This window comes from Mesoplodon mirus, assembly GCF_964341445.2.
Source record: "Mesoplodon mirus genome assembly, chromosome: 15".
NCBI classification, from domain to species: Eukaryota; Metazoa; Chordata; class Mammalia; order Artiodactyla; family Ziphiidae; genus Mesoplodon; species Mesoplodon mirus.
Window position 1 is genome coordinate 44,631,437 of NC_138991.1, and position 24,523 is coordinate 44,655,959.

A 24,523-nucleotide genomic window follows, 5' to 3' on the forward strand; every position below is an offset into this window, starting at 1 on the left:
AACAGCGGTACATGGCCCACATCATCATACTTACTTCAGAGGGTTGTCATGAAGATTAAAAGATTAATACTGTAATAGAGGTGAACGAGTCTGACAGAGTGCCTGGCACACAGTAGGTGCACATGCATTGTTGGTTTCCTTCCTTCCTCTTGTCGTCTATCTCTTCCCTCCTCATCAATACCGTATCACTCCATCTGAAAATTAGGTCCACGCCAGTTAGCCCACAGAGGCTCCAGATGCCAGTGTCCACACGAGCAATGTCCCCAGGTTCATAATAATCCTGGTAACTGTAACGATTGCATGCCCGCTAGGCAGCAAACATGGAGGCTGCCTTGCTTCATTTCAGCCACTTTTCACCTTACTTGTCATAATCCTCATCTTAGGGTTGAAAGACTTGAAGCTCAGGAGAGTGAAGTGCCTCGCCCAGGGCCACACAGTGGAAACGTGGTGGAAAAGCATACCCACTCAGATCCCTTGGCATCAGAGTTCTCCCAGCCAGTGGGTTTCAAGATTTTTGACTTGAGCATAGAAAAACATTTCATATTACAATCACTATACACACGCACCTGCGTGCACGCGTGGACACGCACATGTATAGAACTGAAAAGTTTCACAAAACAATATTTACTTCTGCTACATTTGATGGTATCAGATACTATTCCATTCCACTCTTGTTTGTTTATTTTTTTTAATTTTTAAAAATTTATTTATTTATTTTTGGCTGTGTTGGGTCTTCGCTGCTGCGCGCGAGCTTTCTCTAGTTGCGGGCTTCTCATTGCGGTGGCCTCTCTTGTTGCAGAGCACAGGCTCTAGGCACATGGAGCACGGCATGTGGGATCTTCCCAGACCGGGGCACAAACCCGCGTCCCCTGAATTGGCAGGCAGATTCTTAACCACTGTGCCACCAGGGAAGTCCATATTTGTTTGTTTTAAATGCTGGTTGCAATCTATGCAATCCATGAAGTTGACTTCACAATCCACTAGTCTAGTGAGTCAAGACCTGCAGTTTGATAAACATTCTCTAAGCAACTTCTCCCAAATGACCTTCTAACACAGGTATCAGCAAACTCTGGCCCACAGGCTAAATCCAGCCCAACGCCTGCTTTTGTAAATAAAGTTTGATTGGTACACGGCCATGCTCATCCCTTTATGTACTGTCTATGGCTCCTTTGTGCTGCCACAGTAGAGTTGAAACCCAGAAAGCCTAAAATACTTACTTATCTGGTCCCTAACAGAAAAACTTTGCCCATCCAGAAGCAGATCTGACTCTGTGTCTCCCTTGTTTACATTTCTCCAGGGTCTCCCTTTGCCCTCAGGCTCAACTCAACTCCTTGGCAGGCTTAGAAAACCACCACCCTCTGGTCTTCCAGTGTTCCAGTCCTGCTGACTGTCCTTCCCTGGGGGTCCATGCTCTCCCCAGCACTAACAGGCCCCTGGTGGGTAGACAAAGCCCCACCTTGCTTCCTGACACCTTGTCCTGCTCCCCCCTCACAGGCCTCCTGGGAATGGTAGCCCACATGATGTACACGCAGGTGTTCCAGGTCACCGTGAGCCTCGGCCCTGAAGACTGGAGACCCCATTCCTGGGACTACGGGTGGTCCTTCTGGTAAGTGGCTTTTGACTTTCAGACACCAGAGCCCCGAGGCATGCTGGAACTTCAGTAGCTCAACCCAGTTGGGAAACAGAGGAAGGTGGGGCGTCGGGGGGAAGCCCAGAGTCCAAAGATGCTTTGAGATCCTAGAGCTGAGGTTGACAAACTATGGCCTCTGGGCCAAATCCAGCCCATCACCTGTTTTTATGTAGCCCTCAAGCTAAGGATGGTTTTTACATTTTTAAATGCTTGAACAGATAAATCAAAAGAAGAAAAATATTTGGGGACATGCGAAAATTATGGGAAATTCAGATTTCAGTGTCCATAAAGTTTTCTCGGGACATAGCCAGGCTTCTTGTTTACATATTGTCTACAGCTGCTTTCACGCTACAATGGCAGAGCTGAGTGGTTGTGACAGAGACTGAATGGCCCACTAAGCCTAAAATATTTACTATCTGGCCCTTTACAGATAAAGTTGGCCAGCCTCTGCCTTAGAGGCTGCTCTGGAAGGTGGGATGGAAGCTGTAGAGAGCCTAGTGAAGGGTTCTGACTGCAGGGGCCAGCACCTCAGGGGCCAGCACCTCAGAGCACGGTATGCAAGAGAAAGGCAGAATCCGTCAGGATTCTTTGGCTTGTGAGTGATAGAGTCCCAAGCTTAAGTAAACAGGAGGTGTGTATTAGTTCATGGAACTGAAAAACCCAGTTGGCTCAGCTGGGGGTGGGGGCATGGATTGTAACAGAAAAACCCACCCACCTCAGTCCAATCAATAAGGAAATACCTTGGTTCCTGTAAATGGAAGGTGCAGCTTGGCATGGACTTCAGGGAACGTTTGATCCAGAGTTTCTGATGTCATCAGGGCTGAGTTTTCTTCCTCTGTGGTCACCTGAGCATTGCCCACTCCCCATGTTAACTCTGTCCCTGGGTGGGCTTCCCTCCTAGTGGTGAGAAAGCTTCTTTGAAGCTGGTGCTTCTTCTTTCACATACAGGAGGGGAAAGAGCTCTTTCCCTAAGATTCACTAAAGTCCCAAGCCTCCCTCTGATGAGCGCAACTTAAGTCATTTTCTCTCTTCTGAATCGTCACCATGGCTGGGGGAGAGTCATGAGCACATTGGCTCAGCTGGACCATTCCTCTGGAGCGAGGAATGAGTCCAAGACTCTCAAATGGTAAGTGAGTGGAATGGATGCTGGGTGAGCTACCACAGTGTCTGCTTCAGGCACAGCTGGATCCAGGTGGTCAGGTGATTGATCAGGAACTCAGTCATTCTCTCCCCACTTCTGACTCCATTCTCTTTGTGGTGTCTTTATTCATAAGCAGCTTTTCCCCAAGTGGTAGCAAATTTGGTCACCAAGCCCAGTTCTAGGCTTACGTGTTACAAATGTAGCAATACCAGCAGGGAGATGGGGCCTCTTTCCAATATCCAGACAAAATCTTGGTTATGACTTTCACTGGGTTAGCTTAAGCCATGTGACCATACTGCAACCACTGATTTAGACCCTGAGGAGACTCAGCTGCGCTAATTGTCTGGCCTAAGTCATGTGGTGCAGAGGGTGGGGTTGCCCCATCCAAACTCTTGGACAGGAAGATGGCGGAGAGGTCCTCTAATGGAAAACTGGGGGTGGGGCAAGGGCGGAGCGAGGTGTCCTCAAAAGGAGGAATGTGCCCTGGAAAAGGCAGTGACCACAGTTGTCTGTTACGCAGGGCATCCAGGTCCGGTTCTGGTGCCTAGGGGCATTTATCCACTGAGTCATTTAACACATACTAACCGAGTGAGCACTTATTTGGGGGCAGCTGGTGCTGCGGCTCCTAGGTGCTGGGGGTACAGCAGTGGCTGAGACAGCGTGGTAACAGGGGATTAAGACAATGCACAAGCAGTACTCTGAACCACGCTATGATGTGGGTGGTTGGCTCGGGGAGGGGGGAGTCACAGACAGCCACGGAAGCACAGAGAAAGGGCCACTGACCCAGCTTCCCCTGGGGAGGGTCCTAGGGGGAGAATTTGGTCAGGCAAGCTGGTGGAGGAGGGAATAAGATAGCGTATTGGGCAGAGGAATGGCAGGTGCAAAGACTTGCCAGTGAGAGGGCGTCTTGGGGGGAAGGTGGTCAGAATGGAGCAAGAAAGCCTTCGATTGTGACCAGTGGGGACTCCTGCTGTGTTTCTGCCCCTTCCCACTCTCTGCTTGGCTCCGCCCCCTTAAAGCTAAAGGCATGTGCCCTAAAGGGACCTTGACCCATCAACACAGACCCTGATCCCTTTAAGTAGAACAGTCGTGGGGAAACCTCACAACAGCCCTAGGAGGTAGGTGGTTCATGGAGGGGAAACTGAGGCACAGAGAACTTAAGTAACCTGTCCAGGGTCATCCAGCTTGTGAGCAGAGGAGCTGGGATTTGAACCCAGGCAGTCTGGCTCTGGAGCCCACGCTCTCAACCTCTATATTCTGCCTCCCAGAGGGGATGATGGGCTAATAGCAAGACAGTTCATGTGTGTTTAGCACATGGCACATGTAAATGCTCAGGGAACACTAGTTCTTCTAATATTATCGTTATTGACATGAAATTTAACACGCACAATAACCCCCTGTTGCATATGTAGACACTGAGGCTCAGAAAGGTTGGGTCACTTGCCCAGGATTCCGAACCCCCTCCCCTGACGTGCCTCTCTTTCCAGCAGCCCCTGGCTCTCCACCTGGCCTGGAGCCCAGGCTGCTGGTCTCCCACGGGAAACTTTCTTCCCCTGAAAGCCAGGCCTCCTGCCCTGCTCCTCAGCTCCCCACCGGGCCAGCCTCTCAAGGGGCACCCAATTCCCATTTGACTTATTTAAGGCCGGTGCCCAGTGTGCGGCCCCTATTAGGTCTGATCCATTTCTCCTTGTCACTGAGGCCTGCAAGATGGATCAACCCCATTTTTCATCCCTCGCATCTGGGGGCCTTGCCAGGGCTGTGCAGTGTCATCTCTCTTGTTTAATATGTGTGCGGCCATTTGTCAAAATTCTGCCCCCAGCCCCCCACCAGGGAGGAGGGCAGCTCCATGGCAAGACAGCACCAGCCTCTGTCTCCTGGCCCAGCAGGAGAGGAAGAACGGGCTGCAGGGGCTTGTCGGTTGGGGCTTCTGAGGAGCTCAACAGATGTTGGGGACCAGCTTTCGAGAGCCACACCTGCATGGGAAGGCGAAGGTTCCATGGTTAGGGGTCCACCAGCCTGGGTTCAAACCTCGCCCTGACGGGCACTGCCGGCCACCGTGAGCAGCATAAAGGTGTGGTTGAGGGGTGGCCTCGGGAATCAGGCAGCTTGGGAGCAGATCCTGACCCTGACCTTCACCAACTGTGGGCCTGGCCAAGTCACTTACCCTCCCTGCGCCTCAGTATCCTCAGCTGTAAAATGGAGACAGCCTGAGTTTCCACGTCATGGGCTCTTGTGAGTGGTGCTCTAGTTCTCTGTTGATTTATCAAGCGTCATCAGAAAATTTAGTGGCTTAAAATAAAAAATGTGGGGCTTCCCTGGTGGCGCAGTGGTTGGGAGTCCGCCTGCCGATGCAGGGGACGCGGGTTCGTGCCCCGGTCTGGGAAGATCCCACATGCCCTGGAGCGGCTGGGCCCGTGAGCCATGGCCGCTGGGCCTGCGCGTCCAGAGCCTGTGCTCTGCAATGGGAGAGGCCACGGCAGTGAGAGGCCCGCATACCGCAAAATAAATAAATAAATAAATAAATAATGTGTTATTATCGCTTATGGTTCAGTGGGTTGACCCAACTCAGCTGGGTGTCCTGCTTCGGGCTTTTCCACGATGTTTCAGTCAGATGCTGTCTGGGGTCAGTCCTCTGAGGCCCCGCTGGGCTAGGCATCCAGGGTGGCCCCTCACAATGCTGGCAGTCGGTGCTGGCTGGCACTGGGAGCTCGGCTATCAGCGAGACTGGCTTCTCAGGCATGGTGTTTGGGTCCCTGGAGAGTGTCCCAAGAGATCCAAGTGGAAGCTGCAAGTTTATTTTATGACCCTGCCTCAGAAGCCACGCAGTGTCACGTCTGCTGCATTCTGATGGTCAAGAGCAAGTAATGGGGCCAGGGTCAAGGAGAAAGTGCTGCACAAAGCATGAACCCTAGGAGGTGTGTCTCAGGGGTGGGGGGCATCTTTGGAGACTGTGTGAAATAACGCACATGAGGCACTTAGCACAGAGAATGTGCTCGATGCGTTTTGCTATTAAAGGCAAGCTACCCATCCTCTCCAAGTCTCAGCTTCTTTATCTCTAGAGTAGGGATCACAGTAATGCAGGTCTAATGGGGTTATTATTGTGAGGGCCATGTGACACCCAGCTCTTAAAGTGTGTATACACAGTAAGTGTAAGTAGCAGTGATTATAAATGGTGATAATGACATTGGGCCTTTGGTAATGCCACTGTCACTTTTGGAGAGACATGTGACCCAAATGTCCAAGAGGATGACATCAGTGGGCATGCAGGCAGCCCCTTGCGCTCCGTTCTCCCCAGTCTGCCCCGACTTGATGCTCACGCTTGTTTTCAGGACTTTAGTGTTTCCTTGAGATCCAGCCCTGGCCGCACCCTCCCCTCACGCCCAGACTCCCCTCCGTGGGCCCGCACTAAGCTGTGGAACCCCATCCCTGCCCTGCACCCCAGTCCCTCCAGCTCTCCTGCCTGCTCCTTTTTTTCAGCTCTTTGTCTTGACTCTCTCCAGGTCCTCCTATGACAGTGCCAAGGCAAGACCCTGGGAGGTGGGAGGCACGGGGACACAGCAGATGCTTGGTGTGGGGAAGGGGTGGATGAGACCAAGGCTGGTCAGCGCCTAACTTTGTACCAGGCACAGCAGGAGGCACTTTACAAGCCCTGAGCTTTCCCGTCCTGCCATTGACTCCTACGTGGAGGGGTTGCCATGTCTACTTGAGGGATGAGGACACAGGCTCAGAAAGGGCAAAGGCCCAAGTCACACAATTAGCTTCAGAGGCTCCAAATTGCATGAAGCCCAGGGCTGAACCCAGCCTGTAGATGTTTTGTTTGACCTGACACAGTGGTTTATTTATTTTTTTTAATTTGCATTTATTTCTATCATTCAAATTCATAAAAACTTTACGTAAACAATCCAGGTTTCTGGCTTCTCTTGACTATTGGAAGATATGTCTGTGTCTAGCCTGAATTGCCGCATGGCAGCAGGCAGCTTCAGCTGAGTAGAGGCTGCCCCCTTTAGATGAGGCACCTGCTCTCTACTTTACCCCAGTCCCCACTGCTCCCTATTGCCTTCCCTTGCCTTACAATTTCCTCACTTAGTCATTTGTCTGACCTTGCAGGAATTGGAGTTTGTGACTCCGGTTGGAATGTCAACATGTCAGTTTTCCTGGTGATGGTGGGAGAATGGAAAGCTAGTCACTTTCTACTTCCGCTTTGCATTTGATCAAAATGGAGAGGGGTGGGTAAAGGGGCCCCCCTACCCTAGCACACACAGTGAAACCCCAATCCTGAGCATTCACATGACAGAATGAGGGTAGTAGAACATCATGGAGTTGTAACTTATAAAAGCTAGATGCCCAGAGAGGTTAAGTAGTTTGTCCGAGGTCACGCAGTGAGAGTAGCAAGTGAGGCCAGGTCCCAGGAGGGTGGTCCCTCTCTGTTTGCTTCTGGGGCCCATCTGTGTGTCATGTGGTGGCCTCACCACTGTCCTCCTTTCTTCCCCTCACCTCCTCTTCAGTCTACATGACCCTGTGGAAACAGCAAGCTAGCCCTTTCCCTCTCTGGGGATCCCAGGCTGCCCTGCCCTCTCTGCAGGGCCGAGCTGGCATTTCAGCAAGTTGATCCCTTGCAGTGGGAGGAGGGGGGTTCTGGAAGAGCCTTGGCCACAAAGAACCACTGGACAGGGTGTTTGCTGGTGTTACTGAGAGGCTGTGTGGTCAGCAGGAATCTCTTGCTCTTACTCATCCCCCTCCTAGGCAGGTGGCACTGGCCTCCTTTTCTCTAAGACCAGGGCAGGGAGAGAGCACTGTGGTGCCCAAGGGTGCCCTGCTGCCATGGATGGACCAGCTGGTGCCCCAGAACCTGCCATCATCATCTCCTGGCTCCTTCAGTTCACAGGCACTGAAGATGGCCTACCTTAGGAGCATCTGCACCATGTCCTGCCCCACACAGTGACTCTATGCCCATCTGGCCTGCAGGTGGATGGGGGCTGCCTCCCTCAGTGACCAGGTACAATCTTTCCACCGAGCAGGGCCTGGGGTGGATTTCAAGGTGGCATCCATGCATCTCTGAATCTGGTCCCCTAGCATCCCCCAACCCACCCGTATAGCTCCCTGAAGACAGAGAGTTAGTTGACAGCCACCCCCTTCCCCTCCCCCATCCGTGTCACAGTGTCCACTCTGTCCTTGTCTCCAAACACCAGGCCAACCACCCATGTACCTCACTGTACCAGTCCAGCCATGTAAGCTGCAAACACCAGCAGGCATTCTAGATGCGAAGTTTTCAATCTGTGCCCTGCATGGGGGCCTGAGGGCCAGGGGTTTTGGGGAGCAGGGAAGTTGAAGACTCACAGATGCACCCCTGAACCCCTTACCCACATCAAAACCAGAACAGGTTTTTTTTCTATCTGTTTTTATTTTATCTGTATTTATTCATTCTACAAATATTTATTGAGTACCTGCTATGTGCCAGGCACTGTTGCAGGTGCTAAGGATAGCAGTGAACGAAATAAAGCTCCTGTTTTCATAAAGCTGACATTCTGGAGTGTGGGGGAAGACAATCCGAAAACAAATAATAAGGACTTGCACTTCTGGGAAGATGGAGCAGACACACTTCTCCCTACCCTCCTGCTAAGTACAACTGAAATCCCAGACATTATATATAAAACAAACATAATAAGCCTCTGAGAGGTGATGGGAAGACAGTAGGCTGGCTAAGGACCCAGGGGATAACACACTGGTGAGTACTTTTTGTCTCCTACATCCCAGATTTGGAGCTGAAGAAATCAGCAACTCAGAAATGCCAAAAGGCACTGACCCCCCTCGCCCCCCCCCAACAAAAACGCCTCTAAAAGTCTGCTTTCTAGTCAAAGAACCAGAAAAGGGCCAGCCTACCAAGACAGAAAACTTTTAGCAATAACTGCTCTACCCAGTCACCCATCACAGGAAAAAACCAAAAACAAAACAAAAAACCCCCCAAACAACAACAACAGCAAAACCACCCCGTGGCTCTACCCCACTCATGCCAAGTTTAGATCTCATGTCATCAGGCTATAAGGAGGCACTCAACTGCACGCCCACGTCCTGCCAAGCTGGTACCAGAGTAGGGAGCTGTGACTTTCGCCCTGCTTGATGGTAATATGCCCTACCCACCCCTGAGTGTCAGTGGAGGTCACCTGGAGAGCCTGGACTCCCACCCCCAGTAGGCAGTAACAAGTAAGGACCCTCCCTATCCCTGCTGGAGTGGTGTCAGAGGAGAAGTAGTGGAGAGTCAGGATTTTCACCACTGCCCAGTGGTGATGAAGTCATCCCCCTCCCTGTGGTGTCAGTGGAGGCAAATTGGAGAGGAGTAATGAGGCACTTCTGCCCCTCCCAACCAGAGTGGTATCTGCAAAGGCCTAAGGGGGTCAGAACTCCCACCCCTGCCCAACAGTAACCAGGAACCTTTCCATCTTGAATGTCAGTGGTGGCCCAGTGGGAAACCTGGACTTCTACTCCTACCTGGCATTAACAAGGCAGTGTTCCCCCTTCCTGTGTCAGAACAGTGTCAAAGGAAGTCAGCTAAAGCAGAAGGTTTAAACAAGATCCAGAGTCTCATAAAAAAAGATACCCCAAATGTCAAGTTTGCAACTAAAAATCACTCACCGTATCAAGACCTGGGGAGATCTCAACTTGAAAGTAAAAAGATGAGGTCCCAATACTGAGATAACAGAGATGTTAGAATCATCTGAGAAAGATTCTAAAGCAATCATGAAAATGCTTCAACAAGCAATTACAAACACCCTTGAAACAAATGAAAAAATAGAAAGTCTCAGGAAAGAAATAAGTCTCGGGAAAGAACTAGAAAATATGAAAAAGAAACAAGCGGAAATTTTAGAACTGAAAAATACAATAACTGAAATAAAAACTTCTGTGAGCGGGCTCAACAGCAGAATGGAGAGGACAGAGGAAAGAATCAGTGAACTTGAAGACAGAAGTTACCTGATCTGAACAACAGAGAGAAAATAGACTTTAAAAAAATGAACAGAGCCTCAAGGACCTCTGGGACTATAACAAAAGATCTGACATTGGAGTGCCAGAAGGGGAGAGGAAAGAGGGTGCTGAAAAAATACTCAGAGAAATAATGGCTGAAAAACTCTCCAGTTTTGTAAAAGACATAAGCCTACAGAGTCAAGCTGAGTGGATACCCAAACAGGATAAACCCAAAGAAATCCACACTATGATACATCTGTGTTTTAAAAAAACCTAAAGTCAAAGAAAAACAAATTGAAAGCAGCAAGAGAGAAGCAATACCTTAACTGTAGGGAGAACCAATTTAAACAGGGGATTTTGCATCAGAAACCATGGGGCTAGAAGGAAGTGACATGACATTTCAATTCCTGAAAGAAAAGAATTCAGAATTCCATTTCTAGCAAAAATATCCTTTAGGAAAGGAAAGGTGGATCAAGACATTCTCAGATGACGGAAAACTAAGAAAATTTGTTGTCAGCAGACCTATCCTAAAAGAATGGCCAAAGGAGTTCTCTAAACAGGAAAAAAAAAAAAAAATGAAAGAAGGCATCTTGGAATGTTAGGAATGAAGAAAGAACATTTTTACTTTTCCTCTTGAGTTTTCTGAATCATGCATGATGATTGAAGCAAAAATTATAATGTGGTCTGATGTGGTTCTAAATTACTAAGGCAATTATATTATTGATGGCAGAAGATTAAGGGGCATAAAGTGAAAACCACATAATCATATCAATCAATGAAGAAAAAAGTTTGATAAAATTCAACATCCATTTGTGATTTTTAAAAAAAACTTGCAGAAAGCTAGGAATAGAGAGAAACTTCCTCAATTTGGTAAAGAGCATCTACAAACCTACAGCTAACATTATACTTAATGGTGAAAGGTTGAATGCTTTCTCCCTAAGACTGGGAACACCACTCTTACTCAACATAGTGCTGGAAGTTCTTGCTAGTGCAGTAAGGCATGAAAAGTAAATAAAAGGCACAGAGATTGGAAAGGAAGAAATAAGCTACACCTATCTGCAGATGACATGATTGTCTCTGTAGAAAAACCTAAGAAATCTACCCCCTCCAAAATGCCTAGACCTAAAAAATGAGTTCAGTATGGTTTCAGGATACAAGATAAAAATATAAAAAAATCAATTATATTTCTATAAGCTAGAAAAAACAGTTGGGCAACAAAACTAAAAAATACACTAAAAAATACACCATGTACACTTCAAAAAGTGAAATAGTCATAAATCTAACAAAACAGCTACTTGACTTGCTTGTTGAAAACCACAAAATGCTAATGAAAGAAAGAAGAGAAGATCTAAATAAATGGAGAGATATACCGTGTTCATGGTAAAGATGTTGATTCTCCTCAAGTTGGTACAGAGGTTTAATGCAATTCCCATTAAAATCTCAGCAACATTTCTTGTAGGTTTAGACCAGATTATTCTAAAACTTATTAGGAAAGGTAAAGGAACTAGAATAGCTAAAACAATTTTGAGAAAGAAGAATAAAGCAGGACGGATCAGGCTACCCAGTTTCAAGACTTACTATATAGCTACAGTAATCCAGACTGTGTAGTACTGGTGGAAGGATAGGCCTACAGATCAATGGAACAGAACAAAGAATCCAGAAATAGACCCACACAAATATGCCCAACTGATTTTTGACAAAGGTGTAAATCCATTCAGTGGAACAGGGAATAACTTTTTCAACAAATGGTGACAAACAGATGAACAAACAAAACCCAATCTTGATCTAAACTCCTTACTTTATATAAAAAGTAACTCTAAATGGATCATTGTCCTCGATATAAAATGTAAAACTATAAAATTTTTAGAAAAAAATTAGGAGAAAATCTTTGGGATTTAGACCTGGCAAAGAGTTCTTAGACTTGACATCAAAAGCGTCAAAGGAAAAATGGATAAAATGGATTTCATCAAAATTAAACACTTTTGGGACTTCCCTGGTGGCGCAGTGGTTAAGAATCCTCCTGCCAATGCAGGGATATGGGTTCGAGCCCTGGTCCGGGAAGATCCCACATGCCGCGGAGCAACTAAGCCCGTGTGCCACAACGACTGAGCCTGTGCTCTAGAGCTGCAAGCCACAACTACTGAGCCCATGTGCTGCAACTGCTGAAGCCGGCACACTGTGGAGCCCGTGCTCCAAAACAAGAGAAGCCACCGTGATGAGAAGTCCACACATTGCAACAAAGAGTAGCCCCCGCTCACCGCAACTAGAGAAAGCCCGTGTGCAGCAACGAAGACCCAACGCAGCCAAAAATTAAATTAATTAATTAATTTTAAAAAATTAAACACTTCTGCTGTGCGAAAAACCTTGTTAAGAGGTTGAAAACATAAGCTACAGACTGATAGAATCTATTGGAAGCCACATATTTGACAAAGAACTAATATGTAGGATATATAAAAACTCTCAAAACTCAACAGTAAATAACAACAATAACAAAACAATCCAATTAGAAAGTGGGCAGGACTTCCCTGGTGGCGCAGTGGTTGGGAGTCCGCCTGCCAATGCAGAGGACATGGGTTTGAGCCCTGGTCCGGGAGGATCCCACATGCCGCAGAGCGGCTAGGCCCGCGCGCCACAGCTGAGCCTGTGCTCTAGAGCCCGCGAGCCACAACTACTGTGCCTGCTTGCCACAACAACTAAAAGCCCACGCACCTAGAGCCCATGCTCCGCAACAAGAGAATCCACCACAATAAGAAGCCCACCCACTGCAAGGAACAGTAGCCCCCGCTTGCTGCAACTGGAGAAAGCCTGTGCACAGCACCTAAGACCCAATGCAACCAAAAATAAATAAATAAATTTATAAAAAAAAAGAAAGTGGGCAAAAAACATGAACAGCCGTTTTACCAAAGAGGATACACAGATGGCAAATAAGCAAATGAAAAGGTGTTCAACACCATTAGCCATTAGGGAAATGCAGATGAAAGCCACGATGAGATATTTCTACATGTCTCTCAGAATAGCTGAAACTAATAAATAGTGACAATGCCAAAAGCTGGTGAGGGTGTGGAGCAACTCATACATTGCTCTAGGAATCCGATTCAGCAATATAAAGGAACAAATCCTGGATACACACAACTTGGATGAATCTCCAGAGAACTATGCTGAGCAAAAAAACCCAACCCCAAACATACATACTGGGTGATCCCATTAATACAACATTCTTGAAATGACAAGATTATAGGAATGAAGAACTGATGAGTGGTTGCCAGAGGTTGGGAGCCATGTGGGTATGTCTATAAAACGGCAACAGGAGGGATCACTGTGGTGATGGATGGAAATGTTTTGTATCTTGACTGTATCAGTGTCAATATCCCGGTTGTTACTATATTTGCAAGATGTTACCATTGGGGGAAACTGGGTAAAGAGTACACAGGCATCTCTCTGAATCACTTCCTACAACTGCATGTGAATCTGTAATGATCTCAAAATAAAATGTTTAATTTAAAGACAAAGAATAAAAAAATAATAGATAAGAAGACACAAGAGACGTACAGGGTGTTATGAGGACTGTGGTGAAATTAAACAGGGGTATGTGATGCTCCATCTTGGTTGGGTCATCAGAGTTAAGAGTTAGACCTGTTCAGAGTAAAGATCCCTGGTTGTAAAGACTAGAAAATAACTTCAAAAGGAACTTATGCAAAAGAAGGGAATTTATAGAAAGTAATTGTTTAAGAACTTTTGTTGCCAATGAAAGAAACCCAATTCAAACTGGCTTGAGGGGGGAAAAAAATCCAAAAAAGGAATTTGGGCTCCTATAATTGAAAGTCCAGGAGTAATGGCTTCAACTCAGGGATCTAGCTCCTTTTTGTGGCTCTGCTTCCTTTAGAGTCAGCTTCATTCTCAGGGTGGGGGGCGGGGGTGACCAAATGGGCTCCAGCAGCTCCTGGCTCAAATCCCACCAGCTTGGCACCCCAGAAAAAAGATGAGCCCTGTTTCCCAATAGCTTCAGCAAAAGTCCTGGGAATGAGTCTCGATAGCCTAATTAGGGTGTCACATGTTCATCCCTGAACCAATTACTGTGGCCAGATGGAAGTGACACTCTCATTGGCCAGGCCTAGGTCATGTGCATACCCCTAAAGTTTGGGGGTGAGGCCAACCCCACAGGAACCACACGGCCCAAGAGGAGGGGAGTAGTGGTCCCTTTACAGAATGGGTGCTGGTCAGGCCAAACCAACAGACGTGTACTCATGGAATCCCAGAAAAAGCCTGCTTCTTCATTCTCTGTCCTCATGTTCTGAATTTCCATCACTAGTTCAAACAGACATCCCAGATTGAGCTAGACTCTTAAGTTTCATTGTTCACAAGAGAGAACAATGTATCTGATTGGACCAGCTTGGGCCAGATGTTTGGCCCTCCTCTAGTCATCTGTGAACAGTAGGGTGGGGTCACCTACTAGGCCCTTTAATGGACAGGGCAGTTCTTAGAGGGGCCAGACTGACACCCTGCAGCTGTCGATTATAGATACTCAGAGTTTCTAGAGGACCTAAATTAGTTTCTTATGAAAAACGGGAATCTCCTAAAGGGTTTTGCGATAAAGGATAGACAATGAATGGGGATCCCTGGGAGAAAGGTGGAATCCTCAGATTTCCCTTTGCTTTCCTTCTGGGGGCTCTGAGGCTGACACAGAGAAGAGCAGTGGGTATGGGAGGTGGGCTGCACTGACCTTGAGGAATGCAGGGGTGGTGACGTTGAGAGACCCAATGGGTGGCTGGTGGAAGGGGAGGCTGGAGGCCCTGAGACAGTGCAGCGTTGGCAGCAACAAAACTGAGCCCTTGATGTGTAGGAAACCAGTTATCAAGACAGAGACTGGGCAACAGGTACCTGGGAACCAGACCGGGTGCAGCTGGAGCAAGGCGGGTACCCCACTTCTGGTTCTACATGTTACTGCACGGTCTTGATCAGAGGAAGCAGGCAGGAGGCCATTTCTAGAGTGGGCGCTGGAGCAGAGAAGACCAGCATCCTGGCCAGCTGACTCTCCTAGCTCCACACCCCCCTTCCCTTCTCTCCAGATGTGGGCAGGACAGATTCTCCAGCTCTGGTTGACACCCACATCAGGTGAGCGCAGCCAGGAGTCCCCAGCTGTGCCCGGAGGAAGTGTGAGCAGAGAGCCTTAATCTAACAGAGAAAGAGCTTGGAAACCAAGCCAGCTAAATTGGGAGATTGGGACTGACACACATACACTAATATGTATAAAATAGATAACTAATGAGAACCTGCTGTATAGCCCAGGGAACTCTACTCAGTGCTCTGTGGGGACCTAAATGGGAAGGAAAGACAAAAAAGAGGGGATATACGTATACATATAGCTGATTTCACTTCGCTGTACATCAGAAACTAACACAACATTGTAAAGCATCTATATCCCAATTAAAAAAAAAAAAAAGAAGTGGGTAGGAAGGATGTTGATAATAGTGATGGCAGTAACGAGGGCAAACCTTTCTTGAGTGCCTACTATTTCCAGGTGCTGTTCTAAGATATTTTTAATGGGTCGCTTCCTTTCATCTTTGCAACAGGCCTGTGACATGGTACTCTATGAGGCAGAGAGGCAAAACACCTTTGCCAAGGTCACTCGTGAACAAGGGTGATTTAACTCTCATGGAAAATCAGCTACTAGGGCATCTGACCCCCCTCTACTTTTCCATCATCAACTCCAACTAACCTCCTCACACCCCCTCACTCGGCACCCCAAACCTCCTACAGTTTGTGGAGCGCTTCCTCCTGCCTCCTGTCTCCACGCCTTTACACGTGCTCTTCCCTCTTCCTGGAATGCTGTTCCCCCTAGTAAGCTCTCACTCATCCTCCAAGACCAACGGCAAGCGTTGTTGTATTCTGGTCACTTTCCCTGATGCCAACCTGTGGATGGAATGACTCGCTCTCTTCTTGCCTCTCCCAGTAATGAACTCTGTGGTGTCTGCATCACAATGTACAGATAATGCTGTCTCCCAGGCCAGACCACGGTGGGGCAGGGATCAAGTCTTACTCTTCTCTGCGGCAGCACATGCTCAGGTCTGGATGTCTGGTGGGTGTGGTTTTCTGTCCCCTGCCCACCCTCACCGTGGCATCTCTCTCCTCATCTCTTGGCAGCCTGGCGTGGGGCTCCTTTACCTGCTGCATGGCAGCCTCTGTCACCACGCTCAACTCCTACACCAAGACGGTCATTGAGTTCCAGCACAAGCGCAAGGTCTTTGAGCAGGGCTACCGGGAGGAGCCGACCTTCATAGACCCTGAGGCCATCAAGTACTTCCGGGAGAGGTCAGTGCACATGGGGTCACCTCTGGCCACCACTGGGAATCAGAAGCCCGAGGCCCGGCCTCAGTGGCCACAGGGCGCCAGTCGAAAACTAGAGTGATCTGACAGAAGTGTTCTGGGGGGTTGCGGGTTGGAAGGGGCAGGCTGGGTGAGGCAGAGTTTGGACCCCGCTATGTTGGAGTTTCTGGGACATTTTAATGTTTTATGGGGCATGAGGTTGCCTTGGGCTTATGTGAACAGAGCCTGAGAAACCAAGAAGGGAATCAAGTTTGAGTGTTTGCCCTTGGGCCCCATGCTTCTTAGAACCAAGATAGGGTCACAGAGAGGCAGAACCAAGGTTTCCTTCTTGGGCTCTGTCACAGCACTGAGTGAAAAAAAAAGACTCAGCAGTGGGATCGGTGACGGTTGCTAGAGGAGGAGGGCTCCTCAAGGTCAGGGACCACATCTGATCACCTGAGTCCTTAGAGTCCAGCTGGGAATAGAGAAGATGACAATAAATAGTGGTGGATGTATGGATGGATGGATGGTTGGGTGGGTGGGTGGATGGATGGATGGATGGATGGACAGATGTATGTATGGTTGGGTGGGTGGGTATATGGATGAATTCGATGGATGGATGGATGGATGGATGATGGATGGATAGATGGATGGATGGATGATGGATGAATGGATGCTGGATGGATAGATGGATGGATGGATGATGGATGATGGATGATGGATGGATGGATGGATGGATGGATGATGGATGATGGATGAGTGGAAGGACAAGCAAATGGTTATCATATTTCCTGGGACCATCTCCTAAATAAACTACCTGTGCCCAAATCTTTATCACAGCCTGCTTTTGGGGAGCTGATTGGACATGCCATAATGCCTTTTGGTGGCAGGGAACTGAAAGGTTCTCAGAACTGATGACAGAGTCTGAGGAGGAAAAGGGGGAAGGAGACTGTGGAGCTGGGCAGCGTTGAGGACTTGGACTCTCCGTGGGGCACATGGAAGGGTTTAAGCCAAGAAGTTGCACGGTGGGGGATGCTGGGGGCCACACCAGAACCTCCCTCTGACTGCTACAGACCGCATCATCTCTCCCTTGCCCCTTGAGCCTCCTTTCTGTCTCTTGAACACTACAAGCTCATCCCCACCTCAGGGCCTTTGCACTTGCTGTGCCCCTGCCTGGAATCCTTACCTGGCTGGCTCACTCCGGTCTTGGCTCAGATGTCACCTATTCAGCGAAGCCTTCCTTAATCACTTCATCTAAATTTGTACACCCCCATACACCCAGTCCTGGTCACTCTTTATCATTGCTATTTTTTCATATCACCTACACAACCTGACATTATTTTATTTGTTTATCTGTTTGATAGTTTGTAGACCGTGAGCTCCATGATGGAAGGGCTCTGCTGACTTCTTCCCTACTGTATTCTGAGCACCGAGGACTGGGCCAGGCACCTAATAGGTGCTCATTTAACATTTTGGGGGTTAGTTTGGGGTGTGTGTGTGATTGGCTGAATACTTCTCTTTGGAGACCTCAGCCCTGACTGCCTCGTCCACTTGCAGCTCAAGCCCCACCATCACTGGGCAGGTTCAGCATCCCAGCGCCCCTTCATCAAAGTCCCAGGTCAGTTGTCCAGTCCTGGGCCTGTCAGGTATGGTCAGGGAGGTCAGGCCAGCCTGCCACACAGGCCCGCCTTGCCCACGGCTGTGGACAGAGCATGTCCACTAGGAAGGTGGTGATGACTGGCAGAGCACGGGACCCATAGTAGGTGCTCAGGAAATGTTTACAGCAGCTACATGAGCAGCCTGGTGTCTAAAGCTGCTCCATTAACACTGCCTCCTCTGTTACCTGGGCTGTGGGAGAGCCTGGAGCATCCATGGGCACCCTCATTTTGCTGAGGCCGAAGACAGGACCTCTTTGTACCTCATCAGCAAGAAGCTGCTGTTCGCTGGTCCTGAACAGCTCAGGCCCCAACGACGTGGGAGAAGATAAATGCTTCCCAGCATATGTGCAGAATATCACTTTACACGTTCATAACTTGAACATTATGCAGAGGTTCATCAAATTTTATTTCCCTTCCTCTCCAAGGAGAACATTTCAGCTTAGCTGGGCTGTTCATTTTTTTCCTTTCTTTCTTTCTTTTTTTTTGGTACCTTCTCTGCAAAGATCTCAGAGCACACAGACAGATGTCTACACAGGTCTGTGGGGACCCAGCAGCAGGGCTGAACTCCTGCAGTGGCCAGAGTCCCCGAAACCATAGCCAGGGACGTGAGGGAAGAGATCCTTGAGCCCCACTGCCCATGTTTCTTACTCCTTGGGGAACAGGGCGTGCTGTGGAGAGAATAGGGGTTTGAGGGCCCCCCTGACCTGAATTTTCCAGTTCTGTCTTCTCACTGCTATGTGACTTGGGGCAAGTCACTGAGCCCCTCTGCGTCGATTTCCGCTGACCTACAGTAGGAGAACCCAGAGCTCTTGCCATCTTGGCAAGGCTCAAATTGGACCCAGGTCACGTGGTAAGCACAGTGCGTGGCACATGGAGGGCATTTCATGTGTCCCTTCTGCGACTGATACACAGTACAAAGCTTGGGAATGACTAGCTTAGGATGGAGGTGAAGACAGTGTTGTGGATATTGGGCATCTAAGAAGCACGTTAATAACCACAGCAGGGGCTTCCCTGGTGGCGCAGTGGTTGAGAGTCCGCCTGCCGATGCAGGGGACGTGGGTTTGTGCCCCGGTCTGGGAAGATCCCACATGCCGTGGAGTGGCTGGGCCCGTGAGCCATGGCCGCTGAGCCTGCGCATCCGGAGCCTGTGCTCCGCAACGGGAGAGGCCACAACAGTGAGAGGCCCGCGTACCGCAAAACAAAACAAAACAAAACAAATCAAACAAAAAAACAAAACACAGCAAACAGGTGGGTGAGGTACGAAGTGGGCTGTGAATACGGAAGAGCGGTGTGGGATAAGACGTGTCCTTGGAGAGGGTGCAGGTTTTCCCAGGCGCCCCCCGCCCCCGCCCTTGCCATTACTATCATCGAGAGAGCCACCCCTGACTGAGGACAAGACGGTGCCCTGTGGAGGCTGATGGAGTAGCAGGGCCCGTACTGCCGCCCGCCCCACTGCAGCCCATCCCTGTCTTGCTGGATTTTTCTCTGCAGGAGCCAACTGTGAGTCTGAAGAGTGATCGGGCAGATTCCGAACCGTTTTCAGAGGTTGTGGAATGTAGCGGTGTGTGGAAGAAGGATATGTGTGTGTGTGTGTGCGCGCGCATGTGTAGGGGCCAGTGTGCCCCGTATGTTGGGCTTGTGGGGGAGGGCGAACCTGCTTCCTCTGAGCAGCCTTGCCTGTCCCAGCTCTGAGAAACGTCTGGCATTAAACCCTCCCAGCCTCACCCTGCCTGTCGTCCCCAAGGAGGGCGTCTTAATCGGGCCTCCCAGGGGAGGGTCGAAAGCTGCAGGACGAAAGGTAAATATCTGCACATCGGGGCTTTCTTGAATGCTTGATGTTCAGATCTCATTTAACAATGCGGGGAAAGAAATGAGACCCTGTTGGATTGGACTCCAGGGGGAATTCAACTGAGCCAGCATCCCGCTCCCGGGGAAGCCGCCGTGAGTGGGTGGGTCGGAGCAAAGGGCCGGGGCCTCCAGGGAGGAGCGCAGCTGCCCTCCCCAGGGTCAGATCACCCCGTCACATGCCCTTGCTCCAAGGCATGAGGCGCGCGTCTCAGTCTCTGAACTTGTGCGTGCACTTTATCTGCCTCCGCGCCAGAGCAGTGAGCTTTCTTGGCTTCCGCTCTGTCCCTGACACCTAGAGCCACAGATGCTCAACAAGTTATTAACTTTCCGTAGTAATTATATTGTTCATTATCGTGGTGCAGTCCCCCCTGTTGCAAGCACTTTCGAGGACCTTACCTGTACACTCTCACTTAACCCTGTGGAAGCCACGAGGAAATAGACCAGGGCTGGAATGAGCTCTGCAGTTTATTAGTTGTGAGTCCCCAGGTGAGTCACTCACCTCAGAGCCGTCCAGCCTCTTCCATCACCTGCCGGCCCCCCGGCTCTCGTCTCGGGAGGGCAGCAAATCACCCTGGGTGCCGCAATGGGGTCTCCTGGAGGTCACTCCAGGTGGAGGGCTGGGCACCCCGGGGAAGGCAGAGGCTAGAGAAGCCTTCACAGACGAGACCCTCAAGCCAGGTTTTTAAAGGTACGCACAGCACGCATGGCCAGACGGGCAGTAGGTGGGAGAAGGCGTTCCCAGGCACAGGCAACAGTGCGAGCAAAGGCCAGGACGGGCAACACACAAGGGTAGTTAGGAAACTCTAAGCAGTTTGGTGTGATTTGAGAGTAGGGTATGGGTGGGAGTTCGGCCTGGCTGTCTCATCTCTCTCGTCCTCCCACAGCATTTGGGGCAGGGGGGCTGGCGCAGTAGCGGACTGGATGTTACTGGGATGAGAAGGCGGCATGGGGACCGTCCCCAAGCCTCCTTCCTGGGTGCCAGGACTCACAGGGCTCTGGGCAGACGCAGAGCAGTTGCACCCCAACCTGGGGGCGATTGGCTTGGCCATAAATCGTTCTGGCATAGTGGAGGACCACCCCCTCTTTACCCATCCCCATGACTGGAGCAGAAAGGGCCGTAAGGACCCCACTCCCCACTGGCTCTGCTCTCTCTCCTGTCTGTTGTAGGGAAACCTTTGGAAGGGCTGGTCTTCACCTCCTCCCCTCCCCTCATGGCTCAACCCACTGCAAGCTGCCCTCCACCCCTGACTCCACTGAACCAGCTCCCAGAGGCCTAGATGATGTGCACACACCCTCCCCCCAGCTCCCACCAGCCATTCTTCTGGGCTCCAGGCAGCCCTTCCCAACCCCTCCTCCTTGTTCTGTTAAATGGAGATGCTCCTAAGGTCAGTTCTAGGCCCTTCCTCGACATTAGCCTCAGCGGCCACATACGCGCCAAGACTCCTGAGTTCTTAGTTCCCTCCTGACCCCCAGCCCCATATCCAGCCGCCTCCCTGGTGTTTCCACCCTGGATCCTCAAAGGCATCGAAAATCAACACGGCCAGTACCCACTCATGATGGTCTCCACCAAACCTGGTCCTATTTCCACGCTCTTCTCCAGGGTGGTCCTGCTTGTGCAAGCAGATTTCTGCACATCATGTCAGTATACCCCAAATCCAGTGCTTTTCCCCTATGGGTGGGTCACTTCTCTTTGTCTTCACTCCCGTCATCCTCGTCCAGGGCAGCAGCTCTCACCTCCTACGTGGAGGTGAGATGTAAACCCCACATCTGTCCTCCCCCAGCAGCCAAAGCCTCTTCACTAGGCTAATGTGATCAGGGTGCCTCTACCCTCATCTTTCTGCTAAAACACTGCAGTGCCTTCCCACAGCCCCAGGACAAAGGCCCAGCTCCCTGCCATAACTTATGAGCCTCCCTGTGGACCCGGGCCCCTTCCCCTGCACACAGCTGCCCCTCCCCTGGAAGTTCCCCAGACAGAGTCGTTCTGCTTCCATGCAGCCTCAGGATGGCTGTCCTCTCTATCTGGGGTGCCCCCCATTCTTTGCCTTGTTGTTTCTGGGCCTGCAGATCTTACCTCAAGCATCGATTCTTTGTTTTCTTTTCTTTTTTTTTTTTAGAATCAATTTTATTTATTTTTAGTTGTGTTGGGTCTTCGTTGCTGCGCACGGGCTTTCTCTAGTTGCGGTGAGCGGGGGCTACTCTTCGTTGCGGTGCGTGGGCTTCTCATTGCGGTGGCTTCTCTTGTTGTGGAACACGGGCTCTAGGTGCGCAGGCTTCAGTAGTTGTGGCACGCCAGCTCAGTAGTTGTGGCTCACGGGCTCTAGGGCGCAGGCTCAGTAGTTGTGGCGCACGGGCTTAGTTGCTCCGTGGCATGTGGGATCTTCCTGGACCAGGGCTCGAACCCATGTGACCTGCATTGGCAGGCGGATTCTTAACCACTGCCACCAGGGAAGTCCTCAAGCATCGATTCTGAACTGGACTGAATTCCCCCGCCCGTCCTCTCTCAGCACTGGCCACGGATGCAAGTTCCACGGGTCAGGGATGCAGGTCCACTCCCTTCTTTATTCCCAAATAGGGGATGGATGGAGAGGGTGACAGCAGAAGGTAAGGAGCCTTGTGGGGAGGTCGCTGGTCAGTCTGTTGGCCAAGGTGACCTTTGTCCTCTAGGAGCTGCCACTGGTCTTGCTTCCATGGCCTTTCCCACACTGCTGCCGCCATGCTGAACAGCACGCTGCTCAGGTGCGCTCACCTCTGCTCACCTGGTCTTTTGATCTTTGAGATAAGTCAGGTGTAGAGATTTTCATGTTGTCAGGGGCCTTTGGAACTGTTGAAGGTGGGCACGGGGTGCGGGGGTAGGGGCTCCACTAACGCTAGTGATTGTTTTTCTGAGTAATAATTTCTAGCCCATGCTGTTCCCAAAATAATCTCAAGGCGCTAATATCTAGAGGTCTCTTTTTAAAACCCAATAGAGAAACAGGAGGTAGAACTGTCAACCACACACAAAGATGAGGGGAGGGCGTTGGCACTGTGGCTATTTATCTTCCCTGTATTTTCCAACTGTTCTGTATCATGATGATCTTACTCACAAAATAGCAAAAGAGAGAGAAAAAAAAGAATCTTTTAAAAAACCCATTTATTTCCGCAGTCTTGGAATGGCACTTCTGCTGGGATGTTATAGAATCTTAATCTCCTACCTGTGGTCATTTGCCAAATTTTCTTTTAATTTCATCCTTCATTCCATCATCAGTGCATCATTTAAAAATCATTGTGTGGGCTTCCCTGGTGGTGCAGTGGTTGAGAGTCCGCCTGCCGATGCAGGGGACGTGGGTTCGTGCCCCGGTCTGGGAAGATCCCACATGCCGCGGAGTGGCTGGGCCTGTGAGCCATGGCCGCTGGGCCTGCACGTCTGGAGCCTGTGCTCCGCAACGGGAGAGGCCACAACAGTGAGAGGCCCGCGTATCACCAAAAAAAAAAATCATTGTGTTCTTTGTCCTCTGTGACTGTTTCTTAGCCATTTAACCTCTGAGACGTGTTCGATCGCAGCTCCCTCTTACCTGGATGTTTCCACTCTCGCCGCTTGAATATTACTTCTCAGGGATGCCTCGCACCTCTCGCGGGGTGCCCAGAAATTAGAGATGGCTCCATGGAAATTTCAGGGCCCTCCCAAGATTAGCTCGATGACCAATGCTGTGTGAAAGGAAAGCGAAAAGAACAGAGTAGTCCTTGAACTGGAAATGATCCTGCAGGACAGCTGCTCCCTGACCTCCATGTTTTCTCCAAATATCAGCCCAGTGGAGGCAGGAGGGCTCCGGGTGCCCTCCTTCCCACCGTCACTACTGCGGGCTCTTCGGTGAAGCTCATTTGCAGCTGGGACTGTGGGGAGGGCACTGGAGGCCTGGGCCCACTGGGTGACAGCCCAGGACGTAGAGGGTGACTGGGCTGACCCTTTGCGGAGCCTCACAAGTGCCCAGAGCCCAGGGTCCAATGCCTAGTTCCTCAGGTGTGGTCTGGGGCCCAACAGCATCGACCCCACCTGGAAACCTGTTAGAATGCAGGCCTTGCCCCAGACCCACTGCCCCAGACTCACTGAACCAGAATCTGCATTTTTAAAAGCTCCTCGGGTGACCTGTGGTCACCGGCACATTTGGGAAACGTCGGGCTAGAGGACAGAGCAGATGCAGCCCGGTTATGGGTCAGGAGGTGGACATGGCCAGTAGGGGCCAGTGGATAAAGAAGGGTTCTACACCTCAGTGCTCCTCAAAGTGTGGTCCCTGGACCAGGGCCCATTTGCAAACGTCCATGATGATATAGGGAGAGGAACTGAGACACGTGTTTGGAAACTTTCATGGTGAGTTGATATCACTGGTACACCCAAGCGTACCTTTTGTGTGTGTGTGTGTGTGTGTTTCATTTTCTAGCAACTCATTTTTATTGTATTTTATTAAAAATTTGATCCGAGGTAGATTGAGAATTAAGGGGGAAAAACATAGTCCTTTATCAGACGGTTTGAGAAGCACACGTCGTAGACTGCCACTTTGTACCAGGAAGTGTGGAGATTTGGGAAACAAGCCAGCCTGGGGCAGCAAGCAAGGGTTTGGCTTTGAGGATGGCACAGAGAGGGCCACGGCAGCTGGAGAGCGTGCTGGGAGCTGTGTGCTGGGGTGGCCCGGGGCTCCCACCACAACAGAGGTAAGACCCGGTAGACCTCTTGCCAGTGCCCCAACTGCTGTGGCCACACTTGGCTCTGGAATTAGATGGGCAGGTGCCAGGGGTCTCCCTGTAAGACAAGACGTTTGTTCAAACCATCAAATCCTTGGAGCCTCCCTGCTCCATCGCTTGCGTCCTTCTCTTCTCTCAAAAAGAGCAAATGCCCAGGCTCAACCCGATTCCAGATGTTGTGGGTCATTGGAGCAGTGACTCTGTGACAGTGTGGTCACACCCCTCACCGCCATTTGCACACCTTCTGGCTGTTCTGGGAGAGCCCGAGTT

The 24,523-nt window shown here is 50.1% G+C and overlaps 1 protein-coding gene across 5 annotated transcripts in view; it reads left to right on the forward strand.

Annotated features, from left to right (window-relative positions):
* Positions 1-24,523, forward strand: part of GSG1L (GSG1 like) — a gene marked incomplete at its 5' end in the record, with an annotated part of 224,864 nt that overhangs the window by 181,996 nt on the left and 18,345 nt on the right. For 3 of the 5 annotated variants that reach the window (XM_082644049.1, XM_082644051.1, XM_082644050.1), the window contains 2 exons: positions 1,495-1,606; positions 15,870-16,037. In XM_082644049.1, the coding sequence (XP_082500175.1) occupies positions 1,495-1,606; positions 15,870-16,037 (280 nt within the window). Of the gene's footprint in view, positions 1-1,494; positions 1,607-15,869; positions 16,101-24,523 lie in introns of all 5 variants that reach the window. The other 2 variants (XM_082644048.1, XM_082644052.1) reach the window with 2 other exon arrangements.